Source organism: Pelophylax lessonae (genome assembly GCF_965119305.1).
Source record: "Pelophylax lessonae genome assembly, chromosome: 2".
In the NCBI taxonomy this organism is placed as follows: Eukaryota; Metazoa; Chordata; class Amphibia; order Anura; family Ranidae; genus Pelophylax; species Pelophylax lessonae.
The window spans coordinates 492,162,030-492,178,297 of record NC_138769.1 but is presented as its reverse complement, the minus strand read 5'-3'; the positions used below and the strand labels follow the sequence as shown (position 1 = coordinate 492,178,297).

The 16,268-nt window shown below is 42.1% G+C and overlaps 1 protein-coding gene across 3 annotated transcripts in view; it reads right to left on the bottom strand.

Moving 5' to 3' along the window:
- UGGT2 (UDP-glucose glycoprotein glucosyltransferase 2) overlaps window positions 1–16,268 on the bottom strand; it is a gene marked incomplete at its 5' end in the record, with an annotated part of 753,177 nt that overhangs the window by 536,631 nt on the left and 200,278 nt on the right. For all 3 annotated transcript variants that reach the window (XM_082245311.1, XM_082245312.1, XM_082245313.1), the window contains one exon: window positions 1,833–1,983. In XM_082245311.1, coding sequence (XP_082101437.1) covers window positions 1,833–1,983 — 151 coding nt within the window. The remainder of the gene's footprint in view (window positions 1–1,832; window positions 1,984–16,268) is intronic.

Genomic DNA, 16,268 nt, shown 5'->3' with positions numbered 1-16,268 from the left:
TGGTGCTTTACCATATTGTCTCACATTGTGTACTTTCTTGAATATTGTTGCTTTAAAGCCTCTGAACTTGTCTTTCTCATAAATAAAAGAATATATATATATATATATATATATATATATATATATATATATATTTGTATCCAAAACAATCTACTGAGCTGGCCAGAACTAATTCTTAAGGGAGTCTATTCCACATTTTCACAGCTCTTACTGTAAAGAAGCCTTTCCATATATGTAGATTTAATCTTTGTTTTCCTTCAGGACGTAAAGAGTGCCACCTTGTCCTCTGTGATGACCATAATGTGAATTACTCAACACCAAGTTCACTTTATGGACCACTTATGTATTTATAAATATTGATCATATCCCCCCTTAATTTCCTCTTCTCAAGAGAAAAATTCAGTTCAGCCAATCGTTCGGCATAGCTGAGCTCTTCCATGCCTCTTATCAGTTTGGTTGCCCTAGACTAGACCACTCATAGTATGAATCAATAATCACTACTCTCTGAATATGGCCTTTTAGCCAGTTTTCTTTCCATTTACACACTGTTTTTTGTAGACTTTACCTTACACATTACCTGTGTTTGGGGAACTGTGTTAAACGTTGCAAAATCTAAATATACTACATCCACTGCTTTGTCTAAGGCAGGGGTGGGGAACCTACGGCCCAGGGGCCTTATGTGGCCCTCAAAGTCATTTGGTCCGGCCCTCCGTGCAGCCAAGTCTGTGTCTCTCAGCTGATGTCAGAACGGAGCCGATGCTTCCTGTATAGTTCCGTCTCTGTTCTGACAGTCTGAGTGAGTCACAGGCGGAGTGATATCAAATGCACTCCGCCTGTGACCAAAACAGGAAATATTGTCTCTTTCTCCAGCGTGGCGTCGCTGCTAACCAGCATTTCGCGCCAGCAGCACACACAGCAGGACCAGCCAGAATCAGCAGTACCAGCCAGAGCCAGCAGTGCCAGCAATACCAGTCAGAGCCAGCAGTACCAGCCAGAGCCAGCAGTACCCACAACACAGTACCAGCCAGCAGTACCAGCCTGAGCCAGCAGTACCCACAGCAGTACCAGCCAGCAGTACCTACAGCACAGTACCAGCCTGATTCAGCAGTACCCACAGCAGTACCAGCCTGAGCCAGCAGTACCCACAGCAGAACCAGCCAGCTGTACCCGCCAGCAGTTCTTTTCAAAACTTCCCACCACAAAGAGTCAACTGCGCTCCAGACTGACCGACGCAAACCTGGAAAACCAGTTGCGAGTAGCAACATCATCCATACCAGTTAACATCACAAACCTCACCAAAGAGAAGCAGTAGCAGCCATCACATTAGGGGTGAGTTAATTAAATGTTTAAACCAAATATAACAGGCACATTTTTAAGTTGATAATTTTGCACGGCCCCCGAATGATCTTATAAATACCCAAATGGCCCTTGGCAGAAAAAAGGTTTCCCACCCCTGGTCTAAGGTTTTGCTTACCTCCTTATACATAAAGTTTAAGTGCCTGGGCAGCAAGGGATCCTCTGCAGATTATATTAGAAATGGGGGCATATAAAACCATCAGGCCACGGGTTACACTGTTTAACTGAAACCTCTGACCCTCATCAAAAAGGAATTAGTCACTATTCTGACACATTCACTTGTTTGTGTAAATTTCACCTTGAGGAACTCAGCTCTACAAATAGGCTTTTACAATAGTGGAGCTAAACAAATGGGAAACATGAAATACCTAGATACACAAAAAACGCAAATATATCCCCTTTAATCTGATCACCAGTACTATACTTAAGGTAATGCAAACTTTTTTTAAATAATGTACTTTTAAATACATACTCACATTAATAGCTGAATTACGGATATCTAAGGCATAACTTTCTTCTCCTGGATGTACTTGCAAGCGTAAGTATTTGATGATATCCTCATGTTTTATTCCCAAAACAGACAGGCCATGTAGAGCTTTTGCTTCATTTTTCAAAATATCCAAGATGCTTAAAAAAAAAATACATAAATAAAAAGGGAAACTGCATTTTCTAAAGCGTCAGTGTTTCATCAACAACATTATGCATCTTCTGAATTTTACCAACATCCCCATTATCAAACGAACACTCCATTAGGCTCCATTAACATCCTTGCATTCCTTGAACATAAAAAAACCCCATGTTACGATTGGAATGCGGCAAAATGCTCCTTAAGCTACTTTGCTGGGTTTGTCAAATTGCACCATTGAATTCAATTTACTGCAACAGGTGGCAAACTCTTCGGTCCTAATAGACGGCAGCACAAGTCTACAATGTTGATAAGGGCTCCTCTGGTGGACAGATAACACATGACACAGCAGTAGGAGGCTGAATAGAGACAGAAAGTGGCCGCTTTTGACTGCAAGGAAGCAACCCCTGACTGGCTGTGACAGCGTCACACAAAGGGGGGCCTGGCAAAGCTTTTCAGGGTGACATACCTTTCCTAAGCCATCCCAATTCTTAAAAGCTACTGCATTAAATAGCTCAAGGTGGAGGAGGCAAATATGCAAATGAGACATCAAGGCACAGCCAACACAGAGCAGCATGAAAATCACAGAATAAAATCAGGAGAACTAATATAATTGGTGGCTATATTTAAAAAAGGGAAAATATAAAAATGATAAATGACAGAATGTTAAAAAATGTATATACATGATTTTATGAATTTCGATATTAGTAAATGTTGACAAAAATGGACATGATCAAACACTTTCAAACATGATCAAACACTGCCATATAAATAAAGCAGAAATATTAAAATGAGAATAAATAAAACATACTGTGATACAAAAGGATTTCTAAAGTCTTGCAAAGAAGATGGTAGTACTGAAATTAAATAAAATATCTATACATAAGAAGCGGGAAAGAATAATAAAAAAAAAAAAAATCAATACATACATTTTACGGATAAAAATGGAAGATGGCATTAAAAAATGTCATATAGAAAAAGAAACTGTATAGCAATTGTATAAAAAATAAAAAAGGCACATGGATGTACATAAACTGGATGAATCACTATTGACATGGGTTGAGATAAGCATATGAAAAAAAGGAAAGCATGAATAAATAAAAAATATATAAATTATATAGAAACAGCAGGATACTCATATCTACTGTTCTCTTGGTATATTATATATATATATATATATATATATATATATATATATATATATATATATATATATACATACATACATACAGGTCCCTCTCAAAAAATTAGCATATTGTGATAAAGTTCATTATTTTCTGTAATGTACTGATAAACATTAGACTTTCATATATTTTAGATTCATTACACACAACTGAAGTAGTGCAAGCCTTTTATTGTTTTAATATTGATGATTTTGGCATACAGCTCATTCCTATCTCAAAAATTTAGCATATCATGAAAAGGTTCTCTAAACGAGCTATTAACGTAATCATCTGAATCAACTAATTAACTCTAAAACACCTGCAAAAGATTCCTGAGGCTTTTAAAAACTCCCAGCCTGGTTCATTACTCAAAACCGCAATCATGGGTAAGACTGCCGACCTGACTGCTGTCCAGAAGGCCATCATTGACACCCTCAAGCAAGAGGGTAAGACACAGAAAGAAATTTCTGAACGAATAGGCTGTTCCCAGAGTGCTGTATCAAGGCACCTCAGTGGGAAGTCAGTGGGAAGGAAAAAGTGTGGCAGAAAACGCTGCACAACGAGAAGAGGTGACCGGACCCTGAGGAAGACAGGGGAGAGGGAAATGCCAAAATGCCTGAAGTCCAGTGTCAAGTACCCACAGTCAGTGATGGTCTGGGGTGCCATGTCAGCTGCTGGTGTTGGTCCACTGTATTTTATCAAGGGCAGGGTCAATGCAGCTAGCTATCAGGAGATTTTGGACACTTCATGCTTCCATCTGCTGAAAAGCTTTATGGAGATGAAGATCTAATTTTTCAGCACGACCTGGCACCTGCTCACAGTGCCAAAACCACTGGTAAATGGTTTACTGACCATGGTATTACTGTGCTCAATTGGCCTGCTGTAAGGTTCTGGCACTCTCAGTGCCTCCTATCACATCATTTCCGGGTGCTTTCCATCTACCTAGATAGATGAAGCACATATAGGTGTGTTTCCCTTTAAGAGTGCTGACATCATCACTGAGCGCCGGACTGAACAGCTATTTAAATCACCAGCTCTCACTCACATGTGTTCGTTCAACCTGCTGTGTGCCTAGATGTGCCTTGATGCTAACCTGTCTTGAAGCTCTCATGCTTGCAAGCATACCTCGCTGTCGGAACCACGCTGCGCTGATCCCTGTATCCCGCTACCGGATCATCCGCTCCTCTCCTCTGCTACATTGCTACTAGTGATAAGTACCCCACAGGGGAAACCTCAATAACCTTCATACTAAAGCTTACACTGTCTAGCTCTGCATACTAAGGACTGTTACTACATCTGCACTATCTAGATTGCTAGCTCTTGAGCCTACTATCATCTGCTCTTGCACTGGGTTAGTCTCTCCTGTATGTCATCTGCTATCCTATCCTATCATCTACTACCATACATAATTGCTAACCTATCTGCATCCCACCTGTTACTATCTCATTCTCAAGAACATTCCTCTCAAGTGTCTGTCACCTATCGTCTCAACTCAACCTGTCTCTTCAGCCTATCACCTCTATACTACTATATACATAGATCACTCCAGGAACTTCTTATTGAGTGTGTGTATTTACTTGCTGAATTGAGATCATCCACACATGATGAGTCTTTGGGAGTTGGGATTGGTGTCTCAGCGTTTCTCTACATGACTACTGAAGTGGAATATTTCTGCAGCTGTAAATCCACATCATACATAAAACGCAGGAGCGTTACACTTGCCAACTCTCCTGACCTGAACCCCATAGAGAATCTGTGGGATGTTGTGAAGAGAAAGTTGAGAGACGCAAGACCCAACACTCTGGATGAGCTCAAGGCCGCTATCGAAGCATCCTGGGCCTCCATAACACCTCAGCAGTGCCACAGGCTGATTGCCTCCATGCCACGCCGCATTGAAGCAGTCATTTCTGCAAAAGGATTCCCGACCAAGTATTAAGTGCATAACTGAGCCTTAACTCAAAACAGGTACTGGAGCTGGGATCAACTTGCAGCAAGCCCAGGCGATACTTCCTATATCAGGCTATCCATACCCTACTGGTGTCAGCATATCAGATCATTTTGAGTTGGAATCCTTGTAACATTTTGGTGGTCCATCTTGCTTCTCTTGGATTCATACATCGCTCTGATTATATTGATTTCTGGTAAGCGCATATGAGTGCACATCACGATTGGGTGCTAGCTTTCCTTTACCAGCACAATTTGGATCTGGGATCTCGTCTTCTTTTTCCCTTTATGGACTTTATTTGGACTTTTATGGATGATTTCATTTGCCTTTAGTGTTTGGCGCTACTACATTTCTTTTCATAATTTTTTGAAGGTTGACTTTTTTTGTATTAAAAACACTTTTCTTTTATTGGTCGGATGAAATATGCTAATTTTTTGAGATAGGAATTTTGGATTTTCATGAGCTGTATGCCAAAATCATCAATATTAAAACAATAAAAGGCTTACACTACTTCAGTTGTGTGTAATGAATCTAAAATATATGAAAGTCTAATGTTTATCAGTACATTACAGAAAATAATGAATTATATATATATACACATACATACACACATATATATATATATATATATATATATATATATATATATATATATATATATATTCGTAGACATGCAACATAGGAGTTTAGCTGTGTTTACCTGCAGATAGCTGCGGTAAGGTGCGTCAGCGGTTTAAGGCATTTTTAAAACCCCATTTCTGGGGGATGTTATACCCCATGCACCTCCTATTCCACTTTATTGGTAGTTTTCTGAGCAAGGAGATTGAGCTGTGTATTTAAAATGGAGTGTAGAGCAAAGCAGGTGCAAATCATTGCGTGTCTGCTTAAGAGGAGAAGACTGAGGGCCGGATCACATGCATGGTACTACTTTTAAAAACACACCACATCAATCTACACGGTACTGCGGAACCATGCGAAATGCACTACGCTGTGAACTGCATGCAGGTGCGGTTAACAATTATCTACAGCTTAAAGAGCACAAGGGCAGTGCAGTCACCTCATGTGAACCGGCTGCGAGGCAGATAGAGGCGCAGAGAGACCGGCAAATTAAGCAAACATGGGTACATCCCCTAATATCCAAACCTCTAACTAGGGAATATTTTGTGCTGAAGTATGAGGAAAGCAGAACCTACCCGATACATTTTACTACTACTAGAATGTCAGTGTTCACCTTTGACAGCTTACCAACTATTGTTGTCCAAATTATGGGTCCTGCTTGAGAATAAACCAGTGTTTAACCTCCACCAATCCGGCTACTGCATATAAATGGCCGGGTGGGCGTTTCCTCCTTCCGAGTGGATGTTCCTGAATGTCCTTCAGAAGGAGGGAGATCACGCAGCTGCGCCATCTCGGTGTGCCTGTGTCCCCAGGACACAGCGCAACGCCACTCGGCAGGAGGGCTCTGTGATTGGCCCTCCTGATCACATGATGGCTGTGTCCAATCACAGCTGTCATGTAATGTCAACACAGCCATTGTAACCGTAATTGGCTCTGCTTTTCCTCACACAGTGAGCAGAAGGAGAGCAGATCTGTGCTGCTGCCGGGGATCAGTGTGTATTGAGCGGTTTTACTGCTTTTTACTCACTGATCACCCAGCTACTGTCCCTAACACAGTGAAAACTCCTGTCCCACATCTGTCCCAGTAAAATAATCTGGTACAGTGAACATCTGTCTGTGATCATCTGGCGCACCTGTCCGTGATCATCTGGCATACATTTGCCACACCAGTCTGTAATCATCTGCCACATCTGTCCATGATCATCTGCCGCACATCTGCCAGTGATCATTTGCCACATCTGTCCCAGCCGTCCGTGATCTGCCACATCCCAGTGATCAACATCTGTCACAGAGCCTTCAAAAATGTGATCGGTACTCAGGAAATGAAATGTGTTTTATATATGCCTTTAGAATGCCTGACGGTGCTACTAGGATGTTGGGCCTCTGTATGTGGCCAGGCTGTGGAAAAGTGTCACACATGGGGTATCGCCATACTCAGGATGAGTAGCAGAATGTGTTTTTGGGTGTAATGTGTGCTATGTACATGCTATGTGTTAGAAATTAATGTATAAATAGTAACAGCGCTAATAGACAAAGTAAAGCTGCGCTATATGTGACCAAATATATAGATAAATATATATTCACTAATATAAATGTGCACACTGATAATAAAGAAATAAAGAGATAAAGTAAAATAAATATATGAATAAATGTGCACATTAATAATAAAATAATAAAGTGACAAAACCAAATAAGTGCAATACCACACAATGACACAAGATGGTTAAAGGTAATGAAAGTCCCAAAAGCACTTGGTGTAAAAAGTGTATAGGAATACAAAGTCCTCCACCACAGCAGTTAAAATATAAAGGATTCTCCTCCACGGTACATCTGTCAAAGCATGCCAGTGAGATTACCAGATATTGGTAATAAATTAACCAATCAGCTTAATCTCAGATGGATCCTGATGGAGAAGCCGGTATGGATAAGATATTGTAAATAAAAAGTAATAACCGCGCTAATGGTACAGGAGAACAGCAGCAACTTCAAGTGTGACCACACCCCAAGCAATATTTCTATAAAAAGTCGCGCTAACTTGAATAATGGAAAATAAAGTCCATAAAGTCCATATAAATCAGGAACACAGTATCCAAACAGGCTCCCTATGGGTATACGCTTACCAGAGCTGGTAAATCAAAAGGGAGGTTCTCAGAAGATAATCTTGTCTCTTTGATAGTAGACTGGAACCAATATCTCGCGTAGACTCAAAAAATTGGAGGAAAGATAAAAACGCAATAGCATAAAACCCAACAAAAACGGATGAAAAAATACACCAAAGTGAGTGACTAACAACTGGATGAATAGTGTGAACTCCGCCAGTGTATGGAAATCAAAAAAAAGAAAAAGAGAAATGCTCTAATAGGGACACCTAAGGTACCCCTTACCAAAGATAGCTGAAAAACATGCAATCATATAAGTGCAATCCTGTGACAGCCGGAGTCGCCTCTGTGTCCGCCGTGTCCTTCAAGGAAGTGCGGACGAGCGGAGACCGTCCGGCCGGCGGCCTTGATATACATGCTCCCCATTTCCTCGTTTCTGTAAGTTTTATTCTCTTTTTCTTCAATAAATCGTATGGTTTTACACTATGGAGGTCTTTTCTTTTATTTGGTGGTGATTATCCTGGTCTCATTGGAGTCACTCGTATTGGAGTCACTTGCCCTGGAGTCCACTGCAGGTTCCGTGAAGCTCATCATCCCTATAGGCTCATTTACCATCCCCTTAGGGTAAGAGGCAAATCCTACTGGTGAAGGCTGGCGTCCTGTCATACTTGACTCTCTTGCTCTATTTGGCTCAATCTGATTTCTATCTGGTAAGAGGCGAGTGATATTGGTGGTGGTTATCTACATAGAAGACACCCATTTAGGATTTTCTATTTCACATTGGCAAACATATCTTTACACTGTGGTAAGAGGCGACTCCGGCTGTCACAGGATTGCACTTACTTTGGTAAGGGGTACCTTAGGTGTCCCTATTAGAGCATTTCTCTTTTTCTTTTTTTTTGATTTCCATACACTGGCGGAGTTCACACTATTCATCCAGTTGTTAGTCACTCACTTTGGTGTATTTTTTCATCCGTTTTTGTTGGGTTTTATGCTATTGCGTTTTTATCTTTCCTCCAATTTTTTGAGTCTACGCGAGATATTGGTTCCAGTCTACTATCAAAGAGACGAGATTATCTTCTGAGAACCTGCCTTTTGATTTACCAGCTCTGGTAAGCGTATACCCATAGGGAGCCTGTTTGGATACTGTGTTCCTGATTTATATGGACTTTATGGATAAGATATTACCAGGGACCGTCACTGGATAGATGTTCCACCATATATCGCACTCAGACCATATATATCATAAGCGGCATCCATCCAGGGGTTAACATACAGGGAATAGAAAAGCTTTCATAGTGTAGTATGTAAAATCAATAGTTTATTAATAGAAAGAGAGGAACTCACATTTAGTAGAATAAAACAGTGCTAAATTGTACCCCCCAGAAAGACATCAGCTTTGACGAAACGCATCAGAACCGGCGTGCTGACGTCACCACGCAAAACCCGAAAGGACGGGCGACAGTGTATCTGGCCAGCTTTTTTTAATTTAGCGCTGTTTTATTCTACTAAATGTGAGTTCCTCTCTATTAATAAACTATTGATTTTACATACTACACTATGGAAGCTTTTCTATTCCCTGTATGTTAACCCCTGGATGGATTCCGCTTATGATATACAGTGGGGATCGAAAGTTTGGGCACCCCAGGTAAAAATTTGTATTAATGTGCATAAAGAAGCCAAGGAAAGATGGAAAAATCTCCAAAAGGCATCAAATTACAGATTAGACATTCTTATAATATGTCAACAAAAGTTAGATTTTATTTCCATCATTGACACTTTCAAAATTACAGAAAGCAAAAAAATGGCATCTGAAAAAGTTTGGGCACCATGCAGAATTTATAGCATGCACTGCCCCCTTTGCAAGGCTGAGACCTACCACAACTCCAGTGTCTGCCAGATCTTTCTGGAGGGATCGTGCAGTCAAACGTGGGTTTTGAATTCTTTTTCTCACAATCCTGCGAGCTGTTCTGTCCGATGTTTTTCTTGGTCTTCCAGATCTTGCTTTAACTTCCACTGTTCCTGATAACTGCCATTTCTTAATTACATACCGAACAGAGGATATTGACATCTGAAAGATCCCATAGTGCTGATTGTTAGGGCAAGGTCAGATGAGTCTGGGCATTTAAAACCTTTGAGATTGACATCACCTGGTCTTCCCAGACGATGATTAAGAACAATCCATGACACTGGCAGGTCTCAGCCTTGCAAAGGGGGCAGTGCATGCTATAAATTCTGCATGGTGCCCTAACTTTTGCAGATGCCATTTTTTTGTTTTCTGTTATTTTGAAAGTGTCAATGATGGAAATAAAATCGAACTTTTGTTGACATATTATAAGAATGTCTAATCTGTAATTTGATGCCTTTTGGAGATTTTTCCATCTTTCCTTGGCTTCTTTATGCACTTTAATTCAAATTTTTACCTGGGGTGCCCAAAATTTCGATCCCCACTGTATATGGTCTGAGTGCGATATATATGGTGGAACATCTATCCACTGACGGTCCCTGGTAATATCTTATCCATACCGGCTTCTCCATCAGGATTCATCTGAGATTAAGTTGATTGGTTCATTTATTACCAATATCTGATTGGCATACTGGACTCCTCCCGAGTCCAAACTCCTTGAGCCGAGTCTGTCCCCAAAACACCTCCCCCACCTGGACAGGCTGGCATCCATGGAAACCACTGTCCAATACAAGGGGAGAAAGGACTTCCCCTGCCGTAGTGCCGGGGAACGGAGCCACCAAATCAAGGATCCCCTTGCACCCCGGCTCAACAGGATCAGATTGTCCAGGGATTGAAGATTCTTGTCCCATTTGGCAAGAAGCTCCTTTTGCAGAGGCCTGGTATGGAACTGAGCAAACAGAACCTCGAAGGTGGAGACCATCAACCCCAGCACTTGCATGCAAGTCCTGAGAGATGACCTCCGGTTGGACAACAGGAGCCAAATAGCATGCTGCAACTTCAGCAGTTCCGCCTCCGGAATAAACACCCAGGCTGAAGCTGAATCCAGAGTCAGGCCCAGGTAATTGAGTTTGTTGGATGGAGTCAGAACTGCTTTCTGAAAATTCAGTGTCCAGCCAAACTCTTGCAGAGTTCACATCTGATGTCCAGATCCTTCTTTTGAGCAGACGAAGACTCTGCTCGCAGAAGGAGATCGTCCAGATACCCCAGTACCGTGATCCCCCTCAGCCTGAGCAAGTCCAACACCGGGGCCAACACTTTTGTGAACACCCGAGGAGCTGAGGCAAAACCAAAGGGTAACACCATGAATTCATAATGCTCCTCTTGTACAGCAAAGCGAAGGAAACGCTCAGCATAAATTGGGATATGAAGGTAAGCGTCCTTGATATCAATAAAAGCCAAAAAATCCCCTTGATAAAGGGATGCCACTACCATGCAAATGGAATCCTTCTGAAATTTCTGAACCCGCACAAAGCAGTTCAGAGCCTTGAGGTCCCAGATCGGATGGACCTTTCCTTCCTTCCTGGGAACAGTAAACCGATTTAAATAAAATCCCTGAAAACGTTAGAACTTTGGAACTGGCACAATTACGCCCTTTGATAACAGATCCTGCACTGCCCCGTAAAGGCCCTGCAACCAATCCAAGGACAGGCCCAAATTGGAAGGGAAGAACCGCGCCGGAGGAAAGGACCGAAACTCGACCTTGTAACTGGACCGAATCAACTCGTGGACCCATTTGTCTTAAAGAGTGAGGTCCACGGGTCTAGAAAGAAACAAGTCCCCCCCCCCACCCCAGATAGTGGTGAGGGCGTCCCTTCAGGCAGAAGAGGACTCGTCTAAGGTGCCAGCGGAACCCGCTTTTGACTTACCAACCCAGGGTCTCTTGGAGCCTCCGGAATCATTTACGGTGGATCTTGATCTCTTGTCCTGCGAAACCTGCTGGACGAAAGGGCTGTTTGTGAGCCGAGAAGAAAACATCACGTTTATGATGAGGCTCTTTGCTCTTGGCAACCTGAGGAAGCAGAGTACTCTTACCTCCCGAAAGACCTTTAACCACTTTCCGCCCACCCACTGTCAAATGACGGCGGAGCGGTGCGGCCATTGTTCTGGCCCGATGTCATATGACGGCGGCCCATTCAGGCAGGCGCAAGATCGTGTGCGCGCTGTCCTGCACTGTCGGTGGCGTCACTGGCAGGGGGGAAACAGCCGATCACAATAGTGCAGCCTAGTAGAAGACCGCGCATGTGCGATCGGGAGCGTGCTTCGCGGTCATGTTCGGTGGCTCTGTGTTCCCTAGGAACACAGCTAGTCACTGGCAGTAGTAAACAGCCACTGACAGTGGCTGTTTACTATGTGATCGGCTGTGAATGCATTCACAGCCATTCACAAATGTAAATACCCATCAATCATCGTCAGCTGTCACCCCATCAGTGACCGTCACCTGCCACCCATCAGTGATCATCCGCAGTCAACAGTCACCCGTCGCACAGCCCATCACAGCCAGCATGTCGAAAAGGATGTACAGTAGCGAGGAGGCTCTTCAGGTCCTCTCCATGACTGATGAGAGCACCGGGGAGCTCTCATCAGTATCCGAATCCAAATCCGATTCGGAATTTGAAATCGCTAATAGTAGCAGATCAGAGATGTACTCGGAGGAAGAATGGATCCCTCCTAAAAAGGGCACGGCACTCTGGAAACCAGGCAGCCACAAGGAATACACCCCAGGATCCTATGCCCAGGCCCAGTACCAGCACTGCCACCAGCAGTACACCCCAGGATCCTATGCCCAAGCCCAGTACCAGCGCTGCCACCAGCAGTTCACCCCAGGATCCTATGCCCAAGCCCAGTACCAGTGCTGCCACCAGCGATACACCCCAGGAGCGATTGCCCAGGCCCAGCACTAGCGCTGTGGTATCACTCCCAATTTCAAATCCACCTACTACCAGCACTGGAGTGTCACATCCCCCAAGAGCCAGGGCCACTACTCACCTCCCAGAAGCTCTTGCCAACCCACCTCCCAGATGCTCTTGCCAACCCAAGATGGCTGCCCTCCAACTCGGGATCAGCAAGTATTTCCCCTTTCACCGCACAGCCAGGTGTGCAGGCCAATACCGAGAATTTTGCATTAATTGATTTTCTCCATTTATTTTTGCCCAACAATTTTCTGCAATTTATCGTGGACCAAACAAATCTCTATGCCCAGCAGTTTATTGTAAACAACCCCTAATCATCCTATTCCTGTACACTTTCCTTTATAGAATGTATTTTGTAGTGTAATTCTTGGTATGTACATGCTATCTGTTAGAAATATGAGGGGCCTTTAAAAATGATAGGTTGTCAGGAAATTAGATGTGTATTTTATGTTCTCAGAATGCCTGACGGTGCTACTTGAATGTTGGGCTTCTGTATGTGGTCAGGCTATGTATAAAGTCTCACACGTGTGGTATTGCCATACTCAGGAGGAGTAGCAGAATGTATTTTGGGGTGCAATTTTTGCTATATACATGCAACCACTTACCGACCGCCTAACGACTATATACGTCGGCCATTTAAAGCTAAATACTGGGGTTATGGCAGCAGATAGCTGCCATAACCCCGGTAATTTTTTTAAACGGCGGATGGTCGGCTTTCAGATAAGGGTGTTCCCAGTGGCGGATTCGCCGAGGAATTACCCTTACAGTGCAGGGGGAAGAGGTGACCTCCCCCTCCCGCCGCGTCCCAGATGTTTTCCCAGCTTACCGGACCTGCCGGCAGCGGGGAAAACTATCCGATCCTGGATCCTCAGAGACAGGAAGTCGAGTGAGGGCAAGATGGCCCTCACTCGACTCTATGGTCTTGGAGGACTGGAGCTACGTCAAAAGTCGTTGCCTAGCAACCGGTTTAAAGGGCTTTTTTTTTGTTTGTTTTTTCCTTTTTCAACAATTTTTTTTTCTTTTTTAGTGTAGTTGTGAGGTCTTTTTGACCCCAGATCTCACAATAAAGAGGACCTGTCATGACTATTTCTATTACAAGGGATGTTTACATTCCTTGTAATAGGAATAAAAATGTTAAAAAAAATGTTTTAACCTGTGTAAAAATAAAAAATAAATAAAATAAATAGGAAAAAAAAAAAAAATTAAAGCGCCCTGTCCCCGTTAGCTCGCCCGCAGAAGTAAACGCATATGCAAGTTCCGCCCACATATGTAAACAGTGTTCAAACCACACATGTGAGGTATCGCCGCAATCGTTAGAGCAAGAGAAATAATTTGAGCCCTTGATCTCCCCTGTAAATCTAAGCTGGTAACCTGTAGAAATGTTTAAAATGTTGCGTATGGGGATTTTTAAGTACCAATGTTTGGCGCCATTCCGCGAGCGTGCGCAATTTTGAAGCATGACATGTTGGGTATCTAATTACTCTGCATAAAATTAGCTTTCACATCATGGAAAAAAATTGTGCTAAATTTACTGTTTTCTTATTTTTTAATTAAAAAAACTAAATTTTTTCACAAAAATTGCATTTGGAAGACTGCTGCGCAAATATGGTGTGATAAAAAATATTGCAACGATCTCCATTTTATTCTGTAGGGTCTCTGCTAAAAAAAAATATGTTTGGGGGTTCTAAGTAGTTTTCTAGCAAAAAAAAATGATTTTAGTTTGTAAACACCAAGTGTCAAAAAATAGGCCCAGTCTTAAAGTGGATAAATGGACAACTTTGTGTAAAGTGCTACTTGGATGTTAGGCCTCTGTATGTGGCCAGGCTGTGTAAAAGTGTTACACATGTGGTATCGCCATACTCAGGAGGAATAGCAGAATGTATTTTGGGGTGCAATTTTTTCTATGTACATGCTATGTGTTAGAAATATTGCATAAATGGACAGCTTTGTGTAAAAAAAAAAAAAAAATGCATTTTCATTTTCTTTCCACATTTTCCAAAAACTTGTGGGAAAAAAATGACATATTCAAAAGACTCATTATGCCTCAAATTATACGTTTGGGTGTTTGCTTTCCAAAATTGGGTAATTTTATGGGGGTTTCCATTGTCCTGGTGCTACCGGGCCTTCAAAAGTGCGAAAGATTGTCAGGAAATTATATGTGTAATTTATGCTCCTAGAATGCCGGACGGTGCTACTTGGATGTTAGGCCTCTTTATGTGGCTAGGCTGTGAAAAAGTCTCACACATGTGGTATCGCCATACTCAGGAGTAGTAGAATGTGTTTTGGGGTGTAGTTGCAAGTATACATATGCTGTGTGAGAGAAATAACCTGTTAATACGTCAATTTGTAAAAAAAAAAAAAAATCTTTATTTTGCAAAGAATTGTGGGAAAAATTTACAACTTCAAAAAACTCACCATGCCCCTTATTAAATACCTTGGAATGTCTACTTTCCAAAAAGGGGTCATTTGGGGGGTATAGACTTTTTAGTGTCTCAAGAAATGAGATAGGCCTTCAGTACATCAGGTGTGATCAAGTGTGATCAATTTTCAATGATTAGCGCCATAACTTGTGGACTAACTTTCACAAAGACCAAATAATATACACCTATTTGGGTTATTTTTTACCAAAGATAAGTAGCAGTATAAATTTTGGCCAAAATTTGTGAAGAAAAATTACTAATTTGCAAAATTTTATGACCAAATCAAAGAAAAATGTGTTTCTTCACAATATTTTCAGTCTTTTTTTTTTTTTTTTATTTATAGCACAAAAAATAAATAACCCAGTAGTGATTAAATACCATCAAAAGAAAGCTCTATTTGTGTGAAAAAAAAGGACACAAATTTTTTATGGGTACAGTGTTGCATGACTGAGTAGTTGTCATTGAAAGTGTGAGAGCGCTGAAAGCTGAAAATCGGTCTGGGCAGGAAGGGGGTGAAAGTGCACTGTAGGCAAGTGGTTAATGAACTCTTCCATAGAAGCACCGAACACATGGTCTCCTACAAAGGGTAAATAAAAAGGCAAAAAATTTGGGGGAGCATACCCATGTATTTCTAAAGCTGCTGCAGCTATGAACCAAAAGACATGTATATTAAAAAAGAATAGCGCGCAAAATGCAAAAGAAATAACTACCAAATCTGAAGACAATCCATAAATAAAAATGGGGGTTTGGTCCCACCATATGGCCATATCGTGCTCAAGCCCACTACTGCGTCAAAGTACCCCATTATCAGTGGGTCCTACACTATCCATGAAAAAGAGATGAATCCAGCCTTTCTAACCCTTGGAGATAATACTCCTTGCTGGGAAGGATGTGCAAATGCACTACAGGGGACTCCTCCTATATCCACTTGATGGTGGACACTGATTGAGTACAGGTGTGTGTGGGGGGGTGGGGAGGGTTGCTCAACCTCGATAATTAAGTGGATATAGGAGGAGTCCCCTGTAGTGCATTTGCACATCCTTCCCAGCAAGGAGTATTATCTCCAAGGGTTAGAAAGGCTGGATTCATCTCTTTTTCATGGATAGTGTAGGACCCACTGATAATGGGGTACTTTGACGCAGTAGTGGGCTTGAGCACGATATG